The 21527-nt window shown below is 41.7% G+C and overlaps 1 protein-coding gene and 1 pseudogene across 4 annotated transcripts in view; both read right to left on the reverse strand.

Annotated features, from left to right (window-relative positions):
• The window catches only part of RNF144B (ring finger protein 144B), a 182005-nt gene that overhangs the window by 13961 nt on the left and 146517 nt on the right, over positions 1 to 21527 (reverse strand). For all 4 annotated transcript variants that reach the window (XM_086706155.1, XM_086706156.1, XM_086706157.1 and 1 more), the window contains exon 4: positions 15598 to 15658. In XM_086706155.1, the coding sequence (XP_086562281.1) occupies positions 15598 to 15658 (61 nt within the window). The remainder of the gene's footprint in view (positions 1 to 15597; positions 15659 to 21527) is intronic.
• Positions 150 to 13941, reverse strand: LOC147580724 (large ribosomal subunit protein eL32 pseudogene; annotated as a pseudogene).

Consider the following 21527-nt stretch of genomic DNA (forward strand, 5'->3'; position numbering starts at 1 on the left):
CCCCTCGCCCGTTCATGCTCTGTCTCTCTCTGTCCCAAAAATAAATAAACGTTGAAAAAAAAAATTAAAAAAAAAAAAAAAAATAAGGTGACTCAAACGTGACAATATGGAAAGATCCCAAGGATATATTACCAATTAAAAAATGCAGATTCAGGATGAGTATAAATGAACCATGTTTATAAAAATACGTTTTAACATTTTGAGAAGAAGGTGCCTGGGTGGCTTCGTCAGGTTGAGCGTGAGACTCTTGATTTGGGCTCAGGTGATGATCTGATGGTTCGTGACTTCAAGCCTCGGATCGGGCTCTCTGCTGTCAGCTCAGAGCCTGCAGCCTGCTTCGGATTCTCTCTCCCCCTCTCCCTGCCCCTCCCCCACTCATAATTGCTCTCTCTCTGAAAAAATAAATAAACAAACATTAAAAAACAAAACAAAACAACAGGGGCACCTGGGTGGCTCATTCATTTAAACATCTGACTCTTGATATCAGCTCAGGTCATGATCTTGCAGTTTGTGGGATCAAGCCCAGCGTTGGGCTCTGTGCTGACAGCATGGAGTCTGCTTGGGATTCTTTCTCTCCCTCTCTCCCCTCCTCCATTTGCTGTCTCTATCTCGGTCTCTGTCTCTGTCTCTCAAAATAAATAAATAAACATTAAAAAATTAAAAAAAACATTTTCAGAAGAATATGTAAGAAACACAAAAATGGTTACCCTTGAGTAAAAGGCGAGGGGGGGGGCGGTTGGGGAAGGAAGCAAAGATTTACTTTAATACTAAACTTGAATTTAAAAAACAGGAACAAATACTACTTTTATAATTTTTAAAAGCTAGTTTTTTTTATTTTTTACATTCCTTTTGAGAAAGAGAGTGCATGCACACAATGGGGGGGGGGGGGTGGTTGGAAGGAGGCACAGAAAGTGAGGGAGACAGAGAATCTCAACCAGGCTCTGCGTTGTCAGTGCAGAGCCTGACACAGGGCTTGAACCAAGAACCATGAGATCGTGACCTGGGCAAAAACCAACAGTTGGAGGCTTAACCAACTGAGCTACCCAGGCACCCCTAGAAGCTCGTTGGAAAAGGCTACTATCAATCTGGTATATGAACAACAGACTAATAAAATAATTCTGCATCTAAGCTGTCCCCTGGAAAATCATCTACTTTTTGCAACACTGAAACATATTTAGATTTCCCCTTTGTTTCACATTCTCCATATATACAATTCTCATACTATGTTTTTCCTTCCCCCTAAAAATCCTCTCTCTTTACCAAATTATAGTCTACCCCCCCATAAAGGACCTTCATTCAAGGACCTACTGTGTACTTGTCTTAATTTTGATGTCACAGAATCAGCATCTTGTAGACCCTAGATCTCCACCCACCTGAATTATGGCTCTCTGCATTTGGAAAGACATCAACTTGCCAAAACATGGAACTTTACATACAGCACTTTCAAAATTAAACCGCCTTTATGAAATGTCACTTATTAAGGGCGACAATCAAAAAATTTTCTAACTTCAAAAGGAATAATAATTACCCTTACTGGACCCCTACTTACTGTCTCTCTGTACCTAACATCCATTTCACTTCTTCTCTCATCCCAGTCCTTGGATGAGTGATCCAGAGTCACTGATTCTCATTCCTATCCCCTCCTACCCTCCTTAAATCTCTAAAGTAAAGTTTTTATTCCCAACTCATTAATAAACTGCTCTCTGAAAGTTAAAACTGCCATGCCCCTACTCATATCCAGCAAGTTTTTTTTTTTTTTTTTTTTTTTTTTTTTTTTATTTTTGAGACAGGGAGAGACAGAGCATGAACAGGGGAGGGTCAGAGAGAGGGAGACACAGAATCCGAAACAGGCTCCAGGCTCTGAGCTGTCAGCACAGAGCCCGACGCGGGGCTCGAACTCACAGACCAAGAGATCATGACCTGAGCCAAGTCAGCCGCTTAACCGACTGAGCCACCCAGGCGCCCCCAGCAAGTGTTTCTTAATGCAACTTGTATCAGATACTCTTGTAGCTCCCTCTTCCATAAAGTACTGGCCTATTTTCTTCCCCAAACCTTCCTTCTCCTTTAGCATCAAAACTGCTTCCGTTGGTCCCATCTATGAATGGTGTCTAAGACTTGGCCCTAGATTTCTCCGTTATTTGACTTATTTACACAACCCTTGCCATGATTAAGTCTCAATCTCATTCTAATTTGTACTATTTCAAACTTCTTTTGGCCTCATGTCTTGTGATGATATGCCTGAAAACTAGGTCATTCAACAATTGATCAATGTCAAGTACTTTTTAGAGATCATGGGCTCTAAAAAAGGTGAAAATAGAGGTTTGCAGGGCGCCTGGGTGGTTCAGTCGGTTAAGCATTCGACTCTTGATCTTGGCTCAGGTCATGATCTCATGGTTTGTGAGTTTGAGCCCCACATCGGGCTCTGCACTGACAGTGTGGAGCCTGCTTGGGATTCTCTGTCTCCCTCTCCCTCTGCTCCTCCCCTCCTCACTTTTTCTCTCTCTGTCAAAATAAATAAACATTAAAAAAAAAAATAGAGGTTTACTTCTCAGAAATCTCAGCGCGAAAAGAACCAGAGATGTTCAAAATTAATAAAATGTAAAAAAGACCACAAGCAATGTAATAACTGACAGAGCTCCCCACAAGATAACATAAATGAAATTATTAACAAATAAATGTGAGCAACTCTTAGGGGTGGAGGTAAGGAATGTCTGATATACAGAAGCTTTTTTTTAATACAGAAATATTTTATGCTTCTCTTATCCCAAGTATCCATAATGAAGTTTCTCCTTTTAATCAGCTCTAAAATCAGGAGGTAAAACTGGTCCCTCCTAACCGCAGTACAAAGCAGATGGCACATGCTGAGATAAAACACAAAGAAATTAAGTTAGAGCTAAAGCACCACAGAAGTAAAGATGAAAAACAAAAAAAAAAACCCAATCCCCGTAATAGCAACTCTGCAGGCAGCCAGAGTCAGGAAGGCATAAAAGGAAAAGGACAGTCTCCTTCCAGATAGTGGAATAAAGATTCTGCACTGGCAAGGACACTGGCGGTCGCCTCCTGAAGCAGGGTCCCACCAGCTCACAACCTACTCCATCTCGTCCCAATGCTGCATTCAGTGACACCACATGAATTGGCTACTTGAGAAATCAACCACGGTAAAGTATTTACACCACAGAAAGCGGCAAACACTGTAAATCAGAGCCTCCCCCGCCCCCACCAAAAAACCGTTTGCCAACACATCCCTGAACATTGTCCACCTTGAGAGTAAAAACATAGACGTAGAGACCCTACCTCAGCATAGTCAAGTGTGGGGCACACAGCGGGCAACCGAAGAACAGAACTTAGCATGAGAAGAGAAGTGAAAACTACAATAGTGACAGTTCTTGTAGCCATATTTGCTGACCAGCCTTTTCTACCTCCTGAACATCCCGCATACAGACAGGTACTTACATCTGAAGTAATCCTCTCATGTCTCCCACGGGTCTACATCTTCTAAAGAGTGTTTGCTATTTGATTATGTATTCTAGTTTATTGTTGGTTAATTGCTTCTTGTACATATGTCTGGGATCATCAACTCCAGTGAGAGCTCTCCTAGAAGACAGGCTGTTTCTTCTGCTCAGAACCACAGCATGTGTATGTATGTTACGAGTACATATTTTTGGATCTGCCCACCATACTTCTAAGCACCCCTCACTGTGCCAGTCATATGGGATGCACTCAGTACATTCCTGACCACCCAGCAGATGGAAATTTTTTCCTTTATAAATACAAAGGGTCACGGGGAAAAAAAAGAGAACAGATATCTACTAATTTAAACCAATTCCTTCTCTTGAACAGAGCCCCCCCTTCTCCCATCAGCCATTCTTTTAAATAATCTAAATAAATGGAAAGCGCTGCTAGGTAGAATCTGACATGATTAAAGCCTGGAGAAAAGTCCATCAGTACAGGAGGTACCCACAGTAGCAATATAGTACCATGTGTTTATGTAACGTTTGCTTTGGGGCACAGCTATTTTTTACACAGGTACTTGAGCTTGTTCTACACCTTTTAAATATTATTCTGGTGGGGTACCTGGGTGGCTCAGTCAGTTGAGTGTCTGACTTTTGATTTTGGCTCAAATAATGACCCCAGAGTCGTGGGATCAAGCCTTATGTCGGGCCCCATGCTGAGCGTGGAGCCTGGTTGAGATATATTCCCTCCCTCCCTCTCTCTCTGCTCCTCTCCCCACCCTGACTCATTCTTTCTCTTTCTCTCTCTCAAATAATAAAAAAAAAATACATACACTGTTCTGGTTAATTAAAGGACACTTGTCAAAGAAGTTATGCCATTGTCTTCTTGGTAAAGCATTAAGAGCAAATAACTATTCTGAGGCAAAAAGACAAATCTATCCAAATTTGACAGTCCCCTCAGCTTTATATTTCTGTGTTAACGAAAGGAGCTGAATAAGTTAACAAGGAGTTAACATTCAAAGGAGTAGTGACTCAGTTTCTCACACTGGTGACGGAGACAGGACTAAAGAGATTTGTCACTTGCAGTCAAACAGTACACGCAAGCCTTCTGTAGAAATTCACAAAGGACATTTGAATGAGAAGAAAAGGTATATTCATACTTCTGGGCCTGAATATATAGAGAATACCTAAATGATTTGGTTTTTTCTCTGCCGCCTTCATTTTTGTTTTATGGCAGAGACCTCTCAGCTCAAATGCACACTTTCTGCTCTCTCAACTGGGTAACTATTAATTTGGTTAGAATTGCTAGAGATAAGCCTCTGGGATTGTTACATTTGTGTGAGAACCAGATGACTCTGAGCAAACATTACTTCTGGTTTTGAGTTATTTATAGCTGTATGTTTTTTAAAAACACATTGAAGTCAATAGGTTAGAACCATGAACAAGCAGCTAATCTACGCATGGTTTTGATCTGAAAGATTTCCAACTTATATCCAAATGATGCAGAAGAAGAGACTTACACGTGTAATAGGGCAGGGCAATTTCACAAGGAGCTAAGTGAGCAGAGGGGAGGGTCACAGGACATAATGTGGGGCTAGTCATCAAGGACCTGATTCTAGAGGATGACGATAAGGCCTAAGCATGCTGAGAAGCCGCTGGAGGGGCTTTTTTTTTTTTTCGGTAGTATAACACAAATACGATGTGCACATAAGCTGCCTATTCACGTTTGCCACTACGCGGCCTGGCATTGGGAGCGCTGAGTCTGATGGCCAGCTGGGCGGTACTTTACATAATGGCTCTGTGGTTCTTAGACATTGTAAGCAATCTCTGCACAGTAAGATTTGTTGCACATCCGCAGCTCTTCACGCTCCTTGATGCTGTGGACGAGGAACTTCTGGAAGCCACCAGGCAGCACGTGCTTTGTTTTCTTGCTGCTCCCGTAAGCAACGCCGGGCATCAAGATCCGGCCCTTGAATCTTCTGCGTGCCATATTGTCAGTGCCTCTGGGCTTCCGCCAGTGGCGCTTAATTTTGATATATTGGTCTGACTGGTGCCTGATGAACTTCTTAGTCCTCTTTTTCGCAATCTTGGGCTTCACCAGAGGTCTGAGGGCGGCCACGATGCCGAACAGGAGATGGCCGCCACCCCCACAGGCAGTGCCGAGGAAGAGAGGGCAGTGCCACTGTGATGAGGGGAGAGCCGTGACACAATGACCACTCTCAGAAGATTACTCTGGCTACCATAGGGAGTAGAGCTGGTGGCCGCACAGGGTGACGACAGAGAGCAGCGATCTAATCCGAGATGACGCACTGGATTCTAGGTGAGAAGTGGAAGTACTCATAATTTGGAGCATATTTTGAAGGTGAAACCGTCAAGATTTCCTAGTGAGGATGCAGTTGGATGCAGTCGTCCCAAGCTGACAACCAGTGATCTAGAAAGCTTTCTGAAACTTCGTATTTGTTGAATAAATGAATGAAGCAATGTAACAGCAGTGTAAGAAATGCTATCTGTAGATCAATTCCCCGTGGTAATAAAGGATAATGACGGTCTACACAGCAAGGTTCTGTCTTACTCAGCCCTGCATTCAGAGATTTCCAGAGAACAGGAATAACCGCTCAGAGAGACTTTTGCACAGGGTTTCTTGGACTCTCAGGGAGAAGAGCACCCCCCAGCAGAACAGGGATTCCCACCCGCAAGTCTGGCCAGATTACACTGAAAAGGTATCTGAGCACAGCTCGGCATCTCCCCTAATGACTGTGCTTCGGCCCAGCTCCTAGAAGAGCAGCTACAAGTAAACATCCACAGAGGCTAAGAGAGGCATTTTTATTTTTTAAGAATTAGAATTTCAGGGGCACCTGAGTGGCTCCGATGGTTAAATGTCCAACTCTTGATTTCAGCTCAGGTCATGGTCGCACAGTCCATGGGATCGAGCCCCCCTCGGCACTGAGAGTGCGGAGCCTGCTTGGGATTCTCTTTCCCTCTTTCTCTGCACCTTCCCTGCTCACATGCGTGTGTGCACACACTCTCTCTCTCGGAATAAATAAACATTTTTTAAAAAGAATGATTATAGGGGCGCCTGGGTGGCGCATTTGGTTAAGCGTCCGACTTCAGCCAGGTCACGATCTCGCGGTCCGTGAGTTCGAGCCCCGCGCCAGGCTCTGGGCTGATGGCTCAGAGCCTGGAGCCTGCTTCCGATTCTGTGTCTCCCTCTCTCTCTGCCCCTCCCCCGTTCATGCTCTGTCTCTCTCTGTCCCAAAAATAAATAAACGTTGAAAAAAAAATTTAAATAAAAAGAATGATTATAATTCCAATATGCTATTAAGAGCACAGTTTTGCTTCCTTTCCGTCAGGTAACAGAGTGTACCACAAATGGTCTTTTTCCTAGAGGAAAAAACGCTAAAGGGGTGTCACATATTAGCAATCCTAACCCCACGCCAAAGAGGAACCGACTGATGGACACCAGTTGGAAGCCAAATCATGTCCGTGAACAAGAGCTTCTCCCCCTCACGCCTGACTCCACCCCGTTGCCCTGAGAGGAGCCTGAAGGGAGGGGAGCTGTACGGGGTTAATGCGAAATTTTTAAAAACACTTTTGATTACTGTTAGAGTGAATTCGATTCTAACTCCTGGCTCTTGGCCTAGGAGATACAGTTATCGTGGAGATAAACAAAATGCGCACATCCAAAAAAACGTAAGATTTCGTTTCTTCCCCCTTCAAATTGCCATTCCAAAGCTGGAGGAAAATGCACTAATGCGTATTCAGCTAATTTTTTCTGCATCCGCGGTGACGAAAGCTTCATGTAGCTCTGAGATGGGGGAAAAGTTCAGGAATCTAGAAAAAGAGAGCCCAGGGGCCTGTACACGGGCTAGGGGTATTCCTAACACTTTACCATGAACGTGATTTAGCAGTCATTAAACGTAACATACTTACATCAGAGACAGACAAGTTCACCAACTGGAGCCAGGATTTACTTAAGAAAATTAACACTGATCACTGAAGTAAAGTTGCATGACTGTTTGGTCTTAAGACTGCTTGTTCACATAAATTAGGCAAGGCAGGAAATGCTATGTAAAGCTATCTCTACTTCTGTATTCTGACAATTCTTGAGAAATAGAAACATTTTAACAGAATAAAACTGCCTCGAGCCCTAAGGAGCATGTCTGACCCCAGCGACTGTTTTCAGTTTTCAAACCCTGATCTCGAGATCCACTGGAAGCCATCAGTATTACATAGGCAGAGCTTGGTTTTTATTCTGTTGTAAATTCTCTTAACTAACATAAGTGGGTTTTCTGCCATCCTCTGCCAGTGTGAAGCTGTGCCAGAAAAGAGATCCCATGATTTCATATTATGGTAGGAAACATCATACACCCAAGCTAATTTATCAGCTGAAATAAATCAAACTGGTTTAACTTTCATGACCCTCTGCATTTTTAATTATGCCAAAGTTAATTTGCTTTCTGATATCTCAAGGAACAAAGGTCTTCTGTAGATAGTTAAAATGCAATTAAACTGATCAGAATTAACATCTGCCATAGTAAATAAAGTCAAAGAGACGTGGCCTTTAGCAGCCCTCTGTCAAGATTGCTGAGGAGAACCAACAGAATTTCAGACCTGGAAACAACTTCTGAGGTTATCCAGTCTGACGCTCTTACATTATGACCCACACAAGCTAGAAGCATGCATAACCCGCAGTTCATGAGTATATGCTGGGATCCGGCCTTTTTTCCTCCTAGAATACCATTCTCTATGTAAACGCATAACCATGTTGTTAAATAGATTTCCATTTCCACTATGAGCATGGGAACGTTTTCTCTTTAGAGCAGCCACTTTGCACGCTCTGGGTCAGCAAGTCATGATCTCCTTGGAGGTGCTGGAGAAGGTGGGTTCATGATTCAAGTAACAGCACACTGTATGATGGTGCCATACGATGCTTTAGAATCTAGGACAATGCAGATGGAAACATGATGAAAAAAATACGGGTTAAGGTGAAAAGAGGACAAAAGTTGTATTATTGTGCTATACCCTCAGTCCAAGGTATGATCTGGATTCTAGAAGATGCTCTTTTCGTTTGGTTTAGAAACCACTGGGACAAAGGTAAGATGGGGTGGCAATAGTGATGAATAACAAAAGCCACAACAACGATAACGACAGCAATAATTTACTGAGCACACACAGTGACAGACACACAACACTGACTCATTCTTCACAACACTCCAGCTGTTACAGGTGCGGGTGGAAGTGCACACAGGGAGAGGCAAGACGTCATACTGTGCCTGTCACTTGGGGCCCCTTTCAAAAAATCACCCTATCTGGTGATAAGGGTCTCTTCTTACGGACACTTTAGTTTTTCAGAGGAAAGCTGAACCACCTAGAGGGCGCTGTTTGAGATTTAGAACTGACCCGCAAGAAAGAGTTGATGGTAAAGGAGAGGAAGCAGAACGCTGGGGAGAAAATGTTACCATCTGGAGGCACAGGGTAGCTTTGTAAGGAAACCCTAGACTTAGTCATACATTTACCACAAAACACCAAAAAGCCGGCTCAAAGGGAGAACAGGTGTGCACACACACGCACATGCATGATAAGAATGGGCTTAGGGTCAGAAACTATGAAAAGTAAGACGACTAATAAGAGACGGGAGCTGTTGAAAAATAAAACTGAAGGTTTTGGAAGGTCATGGAAGTATCGCACAGCCCTAACAAAAATGAAACAAACAAAAAACACCAGGGCGCCTGGGTGGCTCAGTCAGTTGGGCGTCTGACTTGGGCTCAGGTCACGATCTCGCGGTTTGTGGGTTCGGGCCCCACGTCGGGCTCTGCGCTGACAGCTCAGAGCCTGGAGCCTGCTTCGGATTCTGCGTCTCCCTCTCTCTCTGCCCCTCCCCCATTTGTGCTCTGTCTCTCTCTCAAAAATAAAAAAAAAAAAAACATTAAAAAATAATTTTAAAAAAATGCCAAGAGAAACCAAATAACTACACACAGAGCCCTGGTGACATAAAACCTTAAATGATTAAACACAAAGGAGGGGCGGGGAGCATTTCACCAAAGACAAATAAAGGAGCGAGATGAAACTCAAAGAGCCCCATCTTCAATGTTGAGACTTTTGTTGCAGTGTTGAAAGGAGGCTTGTGAAAAATGCTGAGAACAGACGGGCTTTGGAGAAAGATAGGGCCGCGGCTTACAGCAGCATCGGGAAGTGACCCTGCACACAAGAGATTCTCAGTCCACAGAAACATAGATATTAAATACATGAGTGAAGGCAGTAGGATTAACAGATAACAGGAAAAAAAATTCATATTTTACTTTTTCCAACAGAGAACAGTGTGCCGCTGGCACCATTTCTAAGAGTTTCCAGCCACTCTGAAAATACAAATAGCCAAGAACAGACCAATCAACCACGAGGGAATTGAAGCAACGTGCAATTATAATAAGTAAAAAGGGGTCACAAAAAATAGGAAGAGTGCTTAAGGACTAGAGATGGAAAATCTTAATCCAATTTAAAAAAATATTCTGAAAACATAGACTCCAGACAAGCAGACTCGAGAGACAAAATTCTAGCATTAATCATCAGGCACGTGCTTTGAGGACCAGTAGAAAGTACAACAGTGATCACTAACACATGCCAAACTTAGTATTCTCTTTTCTTTGTTAATATTGGAAGACTGACACGGAAAGGGAAAGCCACAAACACAGTAGTAGCCAACAGAAAGTCACAGATGGAAGGAAAGTGGATTCATCGAATAAGCCATCTATGCCAAATGCTGTTTCTCTGCTTTATGTAAACAGTGATGATTTAGGCTTGTTCCTATTCAAAATATTTTCTCCCCCACAAAGACTCAGATGAAAACAAAGCTATAAAAGGCAAGTTAATCATATATGTAACATAAAGCAGAAGACAATTAAAACACGGATGACAGACTAAAAACCGAGAACTTGGTAGGCAATAAGCATGGGGCAAAACTAATGGAAATGTGTATAACTAAGATACAAGGCCACCACTAATCTGAGTCTTTTTCCAGAGCAACGACAGTCTCTACACCTCTGAGAGCCCAGTCAGTGAGTTTTACTTTCCACAAGTTAGCCCTTTAGATCATTCACATCAGTATTTAAAGCATCCCAAGACCCCCTTGTAAACAGTTCCACATAAAATATTTTTTGTGGCATAGACCCCAAAGTGACCTAGCTGGTAAGTGTTGAGTCCGAGGTAGATATGAAGTCTATTGAGTAAAAACAAGATATACAATTTAGATAAAGATCATCCCAATCAAGTAAATTCCCTTCCATAACACTGTATTGATTTAAACTTACTCTTACTTGGAATGCCCTTCTCTAATTACTCTGTATCATGGATGGATAAAGAAAAAGTGCATGAATTGATACTAAAGAATTATAGGGGCACCTGGGTGGCTCAGTCAGTTAAGCGTCTGTCCAACTTTGGCTCAAGTCACGATCTCATGGCTCATGAGTTCAAGCTCCACGTCAGGCTCTGTGCTAACAGTGCGGAACCTGCTTAGGATTCTCTCTCTGCGCCTCCTCCATTCATTCTGTCTCTCAAAATAAATAAATAAACTTTAAAATAAATAAATAAATAATTATAAACTGCCTTCCCAAATCACCTCAGATCAAAATGTCTCTGGACTTTGGTTTCCTTTCTTATAAAACAAGGGAGTTGAACCAAACTCCCAGATTTAACATACTTCCAAATGTAATTGTGGTTCCATGCTTTATGATAGTAAAAATATACAATTTAATTTATATTTAAATGACAGAGTTTGGGCAGTTCCTCAAACACCAAATACAGAATTCAGCACATGACCAAGCAATTCCACTTCTAAGTATACACCCATTGGAACTGAAAGCTAGGACTCAAAAAGATACTTGGTCCCCAGTGTTCCCTGTAGCATTATTCACAGCAGGCAAAAGGTAAAAACGATCCAAGTGTCCTATAACAGATGAATGGATAAACAAAATGTGTGATATCCATACAGTGGCATATTATTCAGCCATAAAAAGTGCTGATACACAGCACCATGTTTTGAACCTTCAAAACATTATACTAAGGGAAGTAAGCCAGACCCAAAAGGAATATAGTGTATGATTCCACTTAAATGAAATATCTACACTAGGCAAGTTTACAGAACAGCAAGCAGATTACAAGTACCAAGGGCCGGGGAAAAAAGGGAAATGCGAAGTTATTATTTAATGACAACAGTTTCTGCTTGGGGTGATAAGTAGACGGTAGTGATGGTTACACAACACTGTGTGTGTTCCTAACACCACTGAATTGTACACCTAAAATGGATGAAATGGTAAGTTTTATGTTTTGCAGATACATATTACCTTAGTAAAAAATTATGCAATTAACACAACACACAATCTATAGATGAGGAAGCTTAGACACAGTCTATGTGATGCTGGGCAAGTCTCAACCTCTCCAGTTTTCACTCTCTTCATCTACAAAGTAGGAATAATAAAATCCATTATCAGTTCGTGGGATGGGTAATGGGACATCCACCTGGAACTTGTGAGAAAAAATAAATTCCGTGTATGAATAAAACTGCTTGATCAATTTATAATGCATCAAATCAAAGATATGCAAGACTACCTACAAACTGGCTCTAAGACCTCCCCAACTTGACTGTAACTGGACCGAGTATATTAACACACCTGATGAATAAATAAGCCAATCAGAAGTAGGGCTGAACACTACAAGAACATCAAAAAGTCCCAATCACAAAGTAAAGTGTGAGGACATCTATCCAAGCTTTCTGGGGGAGAACGAGAGTCCTGGCCAATGATTTTCCATGTGGACCTCTCCCGCAGCAAGGCTTTTCCTACCACAAGCATGGATGTAGCACTTAAGAGCGTATTGCTCAGTGAAAGATGCCAATCTGAGAAGGCTACATATTGCATGATTCTAACTGTAGGACACTCCAGAAAAGGCAAAACTATGGGCACATTAAGAAGATCAGTGGCAGCCAGTGGGTAGTGGGAAAAGATGAGGAAGTGGAGCCTAGAGGAATTTTAGGGCAGTGAAACGCTGTGTATGATACTGTAATGGCACATGTGTGTCATCAATTTTTCCGAACTCAAGAATGTATGTATGTACACACACACACACACACGATGTGGCCAATTAACTTCACATGTTCTAATCCCACTAACAACAAGATAATCGTATTCTCGATTTCATTTTTTGTAAATTTTTTTTAACGTTTATTTATTTTTGAGACAGAGAGAGACAGAGCATGAAAGGGGAGGGTCAGAAAGAGAGGGAGACACAGAATCTGAAACAGGCTTCAGGCTCTGAGCTGTCAGCACAGAGCCCGATGCGGGGCTCGAACTCACGGACCGCGAGATCATGACCTGAGCCCAAGTCGGACGCTTAACTGACTGAGCCACCCAGGCGCCCCTATTCTCTATTTCAATATGGGGATATTTCCTAGAGAATGTGAAGATTATCCCATTTGGGGAATAAGACAAGAACACTGCATATGCGTCAATGTAAAAGGTGCCCCTCTGAAGTTATTAGTATTTTTATTATCAACAGCTGTTGACATTTTGAACATGGAGACGAAGTACTCAAGGAAGTGCTTTACATGTTTTAATTCATTTAGTCCTCATCCCAACCACATGGGAGGGGAACCAACATCATCTGCATGTTGCAGCCGAGGAAATCCAGGTACACAAATTAAGTATCTTGTCCAAGGTCACGCAGCTGGTAAGCCGTAGGGCCTGCGTTCCCAGCCGAGGCTCTTAGCCACTATGTTTTAAATACACTAAAAGCTTATATTCATCAGTGAGAACCAACTCACACAAAGTTTTAATTCCTAGTACTCTTAGAATTTGTCTCATGAATTACAAAACGACACTTCAGCTAGTAAGTAGTCTGTAAAATGTAAACAATGAGGAATGAGGCCTGCCCCTGACAGATGGGGCTGCAGGCAGGTGAGGAGGAGGTCCAGGGCAGGAGAAAGCAGAGGTGCGTATAGGCCAAGGGCATACCAACAATGGGCAGAGCCCCGGTTACTGAGTAGGACTAGTGAGACTGACAGAGCTCACCAGTTAAGAAGACTGAAAATGCAGTCTAACTTCTTTGACTTTCTCCAGGTAAGACCCCTTAAATCACTGCACTGGCTACAGCCACATCCATGTGTGGGGTGAATAGTTGGAATGTCTGTGTTCCCACAGTAATTTATCTTTATAACAGAGGATACTGGGATAAAGTGGGAGAATGGCAGGCCAGGTGTTTGACATTATCATCTCTGGCCATCACACCCAATAAGCACCCCGGGCTGTATTAATCAGCCAGCATGGCTAGATCTGAGATGTAAAGTACCCCATCATTAACTTCTCCAGCTGGCTGAGAATCCACACAGGACTGATTCACGGGGCTGTGTCTTCATGAATCAAACCTAAAATTCACCTGACTTTGCTGGTTCAGATTCCACATTCAACAACATCCTAACTATTTCCTCACCCGTTACCTGCATCTTCCTATGAGGCAAAAATGTAATTCAAGTAATCTAGTCCAAGAATTGTTTTAGTAATTTCCATTTTAATATTTCAGCCTTAAAAATGTAGTTAAATGATCTGCCCAGGAGAGATGAATCTGCTTTTGGCTTGCTAAAAAAAAAAAAAAATTAGCCTATGAAACTGGCCAAACCTTGGTCCTAGGTAGTGAGAGCCATCCCATGACTCCCCCGCTGGTCTACTCTTGTCCCCTCATATTCTGCATGGTCTTCTTTTCTCATGTAAGAATCATCTGTCAGGGTGACTGCAAAAGCTAAATGAGGTAAAGGTAATTGTGTTTATCAAACTTACTGGCACCAGAGACATAACTGTACCTCTTTCCCCCTACCCTCACCTCTAGACTTTACTGACACAGATTTAAAAGTTATCAATAGAAAACTGTATGTTCATGCTGTATGAGAGTTTATTTTGGGTACTCAATGAGACCCAAAAGCAATTTTCTCCTATTTCTCAGATATGGAAAAACAGACCATTTAGTTCAAGAATGTACAGGGTGTCGGGGCACCTGGGTGGCTCAGTCAGTTGAGTGACTGACTTCGGCTCAGGTCATGATCTTCGGCTCAGGTTCGTGAGCTCGAGCCCCACGTAGGGCTCTGGGCTGACAGCTCAAAGCCTGAAACCTGCTTCAGATTCTGTGTCTCCCTCTCTCTCTGCCCCTCCCCCGCTCGTGCTCTATCTCTCAAAAATAAACGATAAAATTTTTTTTTTAAAAAACGTACAGGGTGTGGGGCGCCTGGGTGGCGCAGTCGGTTAAGCGTCCGACTTCAGCCAGGTCACGATCTCGCGGTCTGTGAGTTCGAGCCCCGCGTCGGGCTCTGGGCTGGTGGCTCAGAGCCTGGAGCCTGTTTCCGATTCTGTGTCTCCTTCTCTCTCTGCCCCTCCCCCGTTCATGCTCTGTCTCTCTCTGTCCCAAAAATAAATAAAAACGTTGAAAAAAAAAAATTAAAAAAAAAAAAAAACGTACAGGGTGTGACAGCAGGGAAAGGGCTCCTTGAAAAAGATCTGCAAGAAGCCAAAAGGAGAATGAATGAATGAATGAATGAATGAATGAATGAATGAATCCTACAGGTAAAAAGACAGTACAAAGAAAAAAGCCCTATCAATTACCCCAAGGCCAAAGTGAGAAAGAAAATGAGTCTGATGCATTGTAGATCGCATGGGAAGGACACACTCAGCCATCACTATGATTACTAGTATCAAAGGAATGAATGGTGAGTATCACAAGCAGCAGTAAAAATGTTTGGGTTGATTCATGTTTTGAAGTGATCTTCAGGAGGGGTAAATGGGTGGTAAAACCCATTTTAAGGAACATGTTCTTTTGTGAAACTATCCCAGCTTTTGTAGAACCTCTCTTCACGTGAGCCAAATTAAAAATATAAAGCAACCAAAATAAGGAAGCTTCTAGTTCCTGCTCGTCCGCATTTTTTCTACCTCTGGCTGAGAAAGCTGAAATTTTGTGTTGCAATTACAGTTTTTCCCCTTTTGGCGTGTCCTTGTGGCTCTGTTGACAGCCCACAGCCGCCCCAACCTTACACGATGGTTTCAGGTTAGTGCGCAGATGACATATTGTAAAGCCACAACCCACCATCGGGATAGACAGGAGCATGCATACATACCTCGTTCAAATTTTAACCGTTGATAAAGCTGAAACTGGTCCACAGGTACCAAGCAGGCAATCTGAAACCAGAGATATTAAAGAGATGAGGTCTCTGTCATCAGTGGAGCCCAGAATTCCAGCCTTCTAGGACCTCTCCTCATCTGGCTGACTTTATACCAGTGGATCGCCAACTGCTTTTTCTCCCCACAGTCAAATGGTAACACAAAGAGCAATTCCGACATCGGCCCCAGTCCTCTGCCATGGCTGGGAGTCGCTACTCAAAGCACCCATGACCGGACCCACCAGTCAGCTTCCGTTCTTCCGTCAACAGCTACTAAGACCAGACAACCAAGCTTTTGGACCACCTCAATTATTTGTGTACGTATGCAAAAGATGCTCCTTTCCCCTCCACATTCATTTAAGAAATGTTTAAAAGATTATAGTCCTAGCTTTAGAACCCCTAAAAACTAGGATCAGGTAGGTAGTGCCTCAGGAATTATAAAAACCTCATTAGTTTCCTGGGGAATAGAACCTTTGAAGCAATATAAAAATCATTCCTTCAGGCAAAAATCACTTCATGGGGCCCTTGGTTTCATTGATTGCCATCCATGCCACGGCAGAAAATGCTAAAGGGGAGCCTGGGTGGTTCAGTTGGTTGAGCATCCAACTTCAGCTCAGGTCGTGATCTCACAGTTCATGAGTTCAAGCCCCGCATGAAGCTTGCTGCTGTCAGCACAGAGCCTGCTTCTGATCTTCTGTCTCCCTCTTTCTGCCCCTCCCCCGCTCATGCTCGCGCTCTCTCTCTCTCTCTCTCTCCCTCTCAAAAATAAACACGTTTTAAAAAAGGAAAGAAAATGCTAAAGATGCTAAAATGCTACAGCTATTTCTTGTGGCTAGACTCCGTTTCCATTTCAGATGGCAATATGAACTCAAAGGTTTACTGGTAAATGACAATGATTCATACCTGGCCAAATGACATTTCAGATTAATCTTCTTAAATTGCATTTCAAAGTCAGATGCAGGAAAAGCCAAATGCTCTTAAACTGGCATTCTAAAAATAATAGTTCCATTGACGTCAACTCTATTGACGTTGCTTAAAAGATACATAACTGAGAAAACCAAAAGATGTGATACTAGGCTTCTAAACATTTAGCAAGTTGATACAGGACACAGTCTTAGCCTTAGCAATTCTGACTCTAACACACTGCATATTCTTTGGCATAAAATATACCTAGACAGAAGTTCATTAGTTCAACTAATGAAAGGAAGTCTGCGTTAAGAAAACAAGAGTGAAAAAAAAATGAGGCAGTTTAAAATTGTACATAACAAATATTTTTGAAAAGGTATCCAGAATCTAATCCTCCTTCTCACACACAAAAAATCAATTTGTTTACTTTGCAAATGAATTAAACTAAGTTAGCTAAAACGTATGAAGGACCACAAAACAGGCAAGTTCAGTCTTCTCCATCCCAAGTATGGTAAAACATTAATTTAAATTACATAATTTTTTTCTCCAGCTAGCAGGGAAGGTTGCATTTGCATCTGCCGCCTTAAATAAAGCTCCTGAGAAATCACTGTAAAAAAAATTATGGTTAATTTTATATGATGGGTGTTAGACTTTTACTACATTGGAAGCCAGTTTTGTTTCATCTGTTAGAATACATACCACTTGGGCATCTTTCCTAAAAGACAAAGGTGTCTCAAAAACAAAAAAAAAAAAAACAAAAAAAAAAAACCCTCTGAATTGGGGACAGAAGACATAAGCAGCCAAAGGCAGGAGAGGCATTCAGGAATCTGAATTTAGTTCCTTAGTTGTTGATTCATTGTAGGCAGAGGACAAATAATCTAATATTACTTCAACTTCGGGCCAAGGTGACTTGGAGATGCTGTCATCTGGACCCAACAGACCTCGGTGAGGATCTGTGTCTCTATTTTCAACCCCCACCCCCAAAAAAGATCTCATTCTATGGGACAGTCCTGTACTCAATTCGCCTCCATCTAAAATAGTTTCTGGACTGATGAAGAACTTCTTCAAACCCCTCAAAGTCAACTCTTAAAAATTGTTTGTTTGTTTGTTTGTTTGTTTTTCAATGACATGCAATTTATGTAACAGCTAAGGTCAAATACAGTTTCTGGAAGACAAAGCAAACAGGAGATGAAGTATTTTAGACACAGATGAAATGCTAATGAAAAAGTGACACAAATTAATGCAGTAAAAAGTCAACAACAGGAGAGATGGATGTTTAATTTTAAATTAGAAAAATAAATGTCATCAGGGGACACATTACTGCCAATGGGGAAGTCAGAGGTCTCTAATTTGTTTTTGGGTTTTTTTTTGGTTACTTACTCTACTTTGAATCTATCATTTTTCAGAGATCAAAGATTTTTATGGAATTAAGCCTTAGTAAGGCAAATCAAATTTTTTTCTATTGAAATTTGTGATTAAAAAAAAAAGTTAGTTCCATCACACCATTCTCTTCCCAGTCCCCCACCACTTAGATTTGCACTTTCTCCATATTCTGCTCCATGATCCAGGAAGAGTATAGCACTGGCTGGAAGCCAGGGATACAGATGAGGAAAGGAGACCCAGAAGGTCCCCTCAAGGAACTTAAATTACTCAGAAGGCAATACAGACACATAAGGTTTTCTTTTTTTAATCTGCTCCTTGGGGAACAAAAATCCACATCTTGATCTTACAATTTGTTGGATATTAAGATTAGACTAGTTTTCTGAAATGTTTCTATTATATCCATGGCTTTAGGTCAGAGAAAGCCAGACCTTGTTAAAAAAAAAAAAAAAGATGACCCAAAGAATTAAAATCCTGGTTCCATTGCCATTGGGAGTAAGTCACCATTGCTCAAGGTTTTTTACCTGGAAATAAATATGTGAGGATAATTATTAAAGGCTCTATCAGGTCACAGGTTAAAGGGCTACTGCTTTAAAAACAAAACAAAACCCAAAACAATCACAATTACTCTAAAACTGATTGCAAAACTGAAACCCCAACAGAAGATATTATAAAGAGGTGTCTTTTGATATATCACTCTCCTCTTCCTGCCAAAAAAGAAATTCCAAATTGTTCAAAATCATATCAGAATGTTCCTTTTTAACTTTTCTTTTTGGAAATAATTTTAGACTCACAAAGAATTGCAAAACTTAGGTAGAGTTCCTAAATCCCATCCTCCCAACTTTTCCTTCTGTTAACACCTTACATAACCATGGCATGCATGGATTTATTTATTTATTTATTTATTTATTTATTTAGGGAGAGAGAGAAAGTATGCTCGAGAGGCAAGGGCACCGACAGAGGGGGAGAGAGATTCCCAAGCAGGCTCTGCACTCAGGCAGCGCAGAGCCCAACACAGGGCTCGAACTCATGAACTGTGAGATCATGACCTGAGCAGAGATCAAGAGTTGAACACTTTAACCGACTAAGCCACCCAGGCATCCCATGGCTAATAATTAAAATAATGAAACTTACATTGACACAAAACAAACAACCTGCAAGTCTTATTCAAAGGTCAAAAACTGTCCCACTTATGTCTTTTTTTTTTTTCAGTCCAAGATCCTGGATTGCATTTAATTGCTGTGCCTCTACTTAGCCTTCTCCAATCTGTGGCAAGTCCTCAGTTTGTCTTTGCCTTTCACAACCTTGACATGTTGGAAGAGTCCAGGCTAGTTATGTTGTACACTGTTCTCTGATTTGGGTTTGTCTGATGCATTCTCATGATTAGGTTGAGGCTGTGCATTTTTGGCAAGAATATCACAGAAGTGATGTTGAGCCATCAGGAGGTACATGAGGACACCCATCTCATTACTGGCGGTGTTGACTTTTTAGCTTGGTCAAGGTGGTGTCTACCAAATTTCTTCACCCTTTGTCATCAGCAAAGGTTCTCGCAGGGATACATTTTGAGATTCTGCAAATATCCTCTTTCTCATCGTACCTTTGCTCCACTATTGTTGTATCTATTGATAATTCTCGCCTACAATAGTTATTACTGTGGTAATTGCTTAATGACGATTTTCTATTTCTACCCTTCATTCTGTATTTGTTAATTAGAATTCTACTGAAAGAAATTTCAGAAATTAGAATTTCTACTGAAAGAAAGAGCTGTGCCTTACTTCCCCAAAGAAGACATCCAGATGGCCAACAGACACACGAAAAAATTCTCAACATCATGCATCATCAGGGAAATACAAATCAAAACCACAATGAGATACCACCTCACACCTGTCAGAATGGCGAATATTAACAACTCAGGCAACAACAGATGTTGGCAAGGATGCGGAGAAAGAGGATCTCTTTTGCATTGCTGGTAGGAATGCAAGCTGGTGCAGCCACTCTGGAAAACAGTGCGGAGGTTCCTCAAAAAAAGGACCCACTAGTAGGTATTTATCCAAGGGATACAGGTGTGCTGTTTCTGAGGGACACATGCACCCCAATGTTTACAGCAGCACTATCAACAATAGCCGAAGTATGGAAAGAGCCCAAATGTCCATCAACAGATGAATGGATAAAGAAGATGTGGTGTGTGTGTGTGTGTGTGTGTATGTACATATACACGCGTGCACACGTGGGCGCGCGCACACACACACACACACACACACACACACACACACACACACTGGAGTATTACTCAGCAATCAAAAAGAATGAAATCTTGCCATCTGCAACTACGTGGTTGGAACCGGAGGGTATTATGCTGAGCGAAATTAGAGAAAGACATATCATATGACTTCCCTCATATGAGGAATCTAATATACAAAGCAGACGAACATAAGGAAAGGGAAAGAAAAATAATGTAAAAACAGGGAGGGGGACAAAACATAAGAGACTCTTAAATATAGAGAACAAACAGAGGGTTGCTGGAGGGGTTATGGCGGGGGTGATGGGCTGAATGGGTAAGGGGCACTAGGGAATCTATTCCTGAAACCATTGTTGCACTATATGCTAACTAACTTGGATGTAAACTTAAAAATTAATTAATTTAAAAAGAAAAACAAAGGGGGCGCCTGGATGGCGCAGTCGGTTAAGCGTCCGACTTCAGCCAGGTCACGATCTCGCGGTCAGTGAGTTCAAGCCCCGCGTCAGGCTCTGGGCTGATGGCTCAGAGCCTGGAGCCTGTTTCCGATTCTGTGTCTCCCTCTCTCTCTGCCCCTCCCCCGTTCATGCTCTGTCTCTCTCTGTCCCAAAAATAAATAAACGTTGAAAAAAAAAATTTTTTAAAAAAACAAAGAAAGATCAGTCCCTTCTCTCCCATTTATTATTCATTTATTTATTCAGGTCAGTATGGACTACTGATATTTTTTTTATTCAGTGGGTTCTAATCCACTAATAACCAGACCCACATTCAAGCCGTAGAAACAAACATTCCTAAGTATCTTCTCAACCACCAACAGGACGATTGCCTCAGATCAACTACTAAAAAATTCTTACCTTGATTTAAAGTGATTTTTTTTTTTGCTATTTCTCCTTTGAAATTTATATTAATCTGCCTGTTCAAGAAAAAAGAAAAACTTCTCTCTCCTCCTATGAAAAACCACTTTTTCTCATCCTCATCATTCTAGAAATTCTTTCCAAAAAGAAAGAAAATTAATTCAAAGATAAAATAAGTTCAGTTTCATTTTAACAGAACAAAAGCAGTAACATCAGAACAATAAGAACAAAAGCTACTAATTGCCCATAATCTCTATCTTTTTTTTCTGGTAAAAATTAACCTGAGAGGATTCAGGTCCTACTTTGCTGAAAGTCTTCACTTTTCCATTCCACTCCAACTGTAGCTGAGCATAACCAGGGCTCTCAGGATATACATACACGTCGGGGGGGTGCTAGAAATGTTACACATGAAGGTTAACTGGATAGACCTAACATTCGCAACTGAGAAGAAATTAAAGGTGAGGCACCCCCTCGTTTACTATATTAACTACGATTATAATATTTGAGCAGAC

The sequence above is a fragment of the Puma concolor genome, chromosome B2 (genome assembly GCF_028749965.1).
Source record: "Puma concolor isolate L17-30 chromosome B2, mPumCon1.1.hap2, whole genome shotgun sequence".
NCBI lineage: Eukaryota > Metazoa > Chordata > Mammalia > Carnivora > Felidae > Puma > Puma concolor.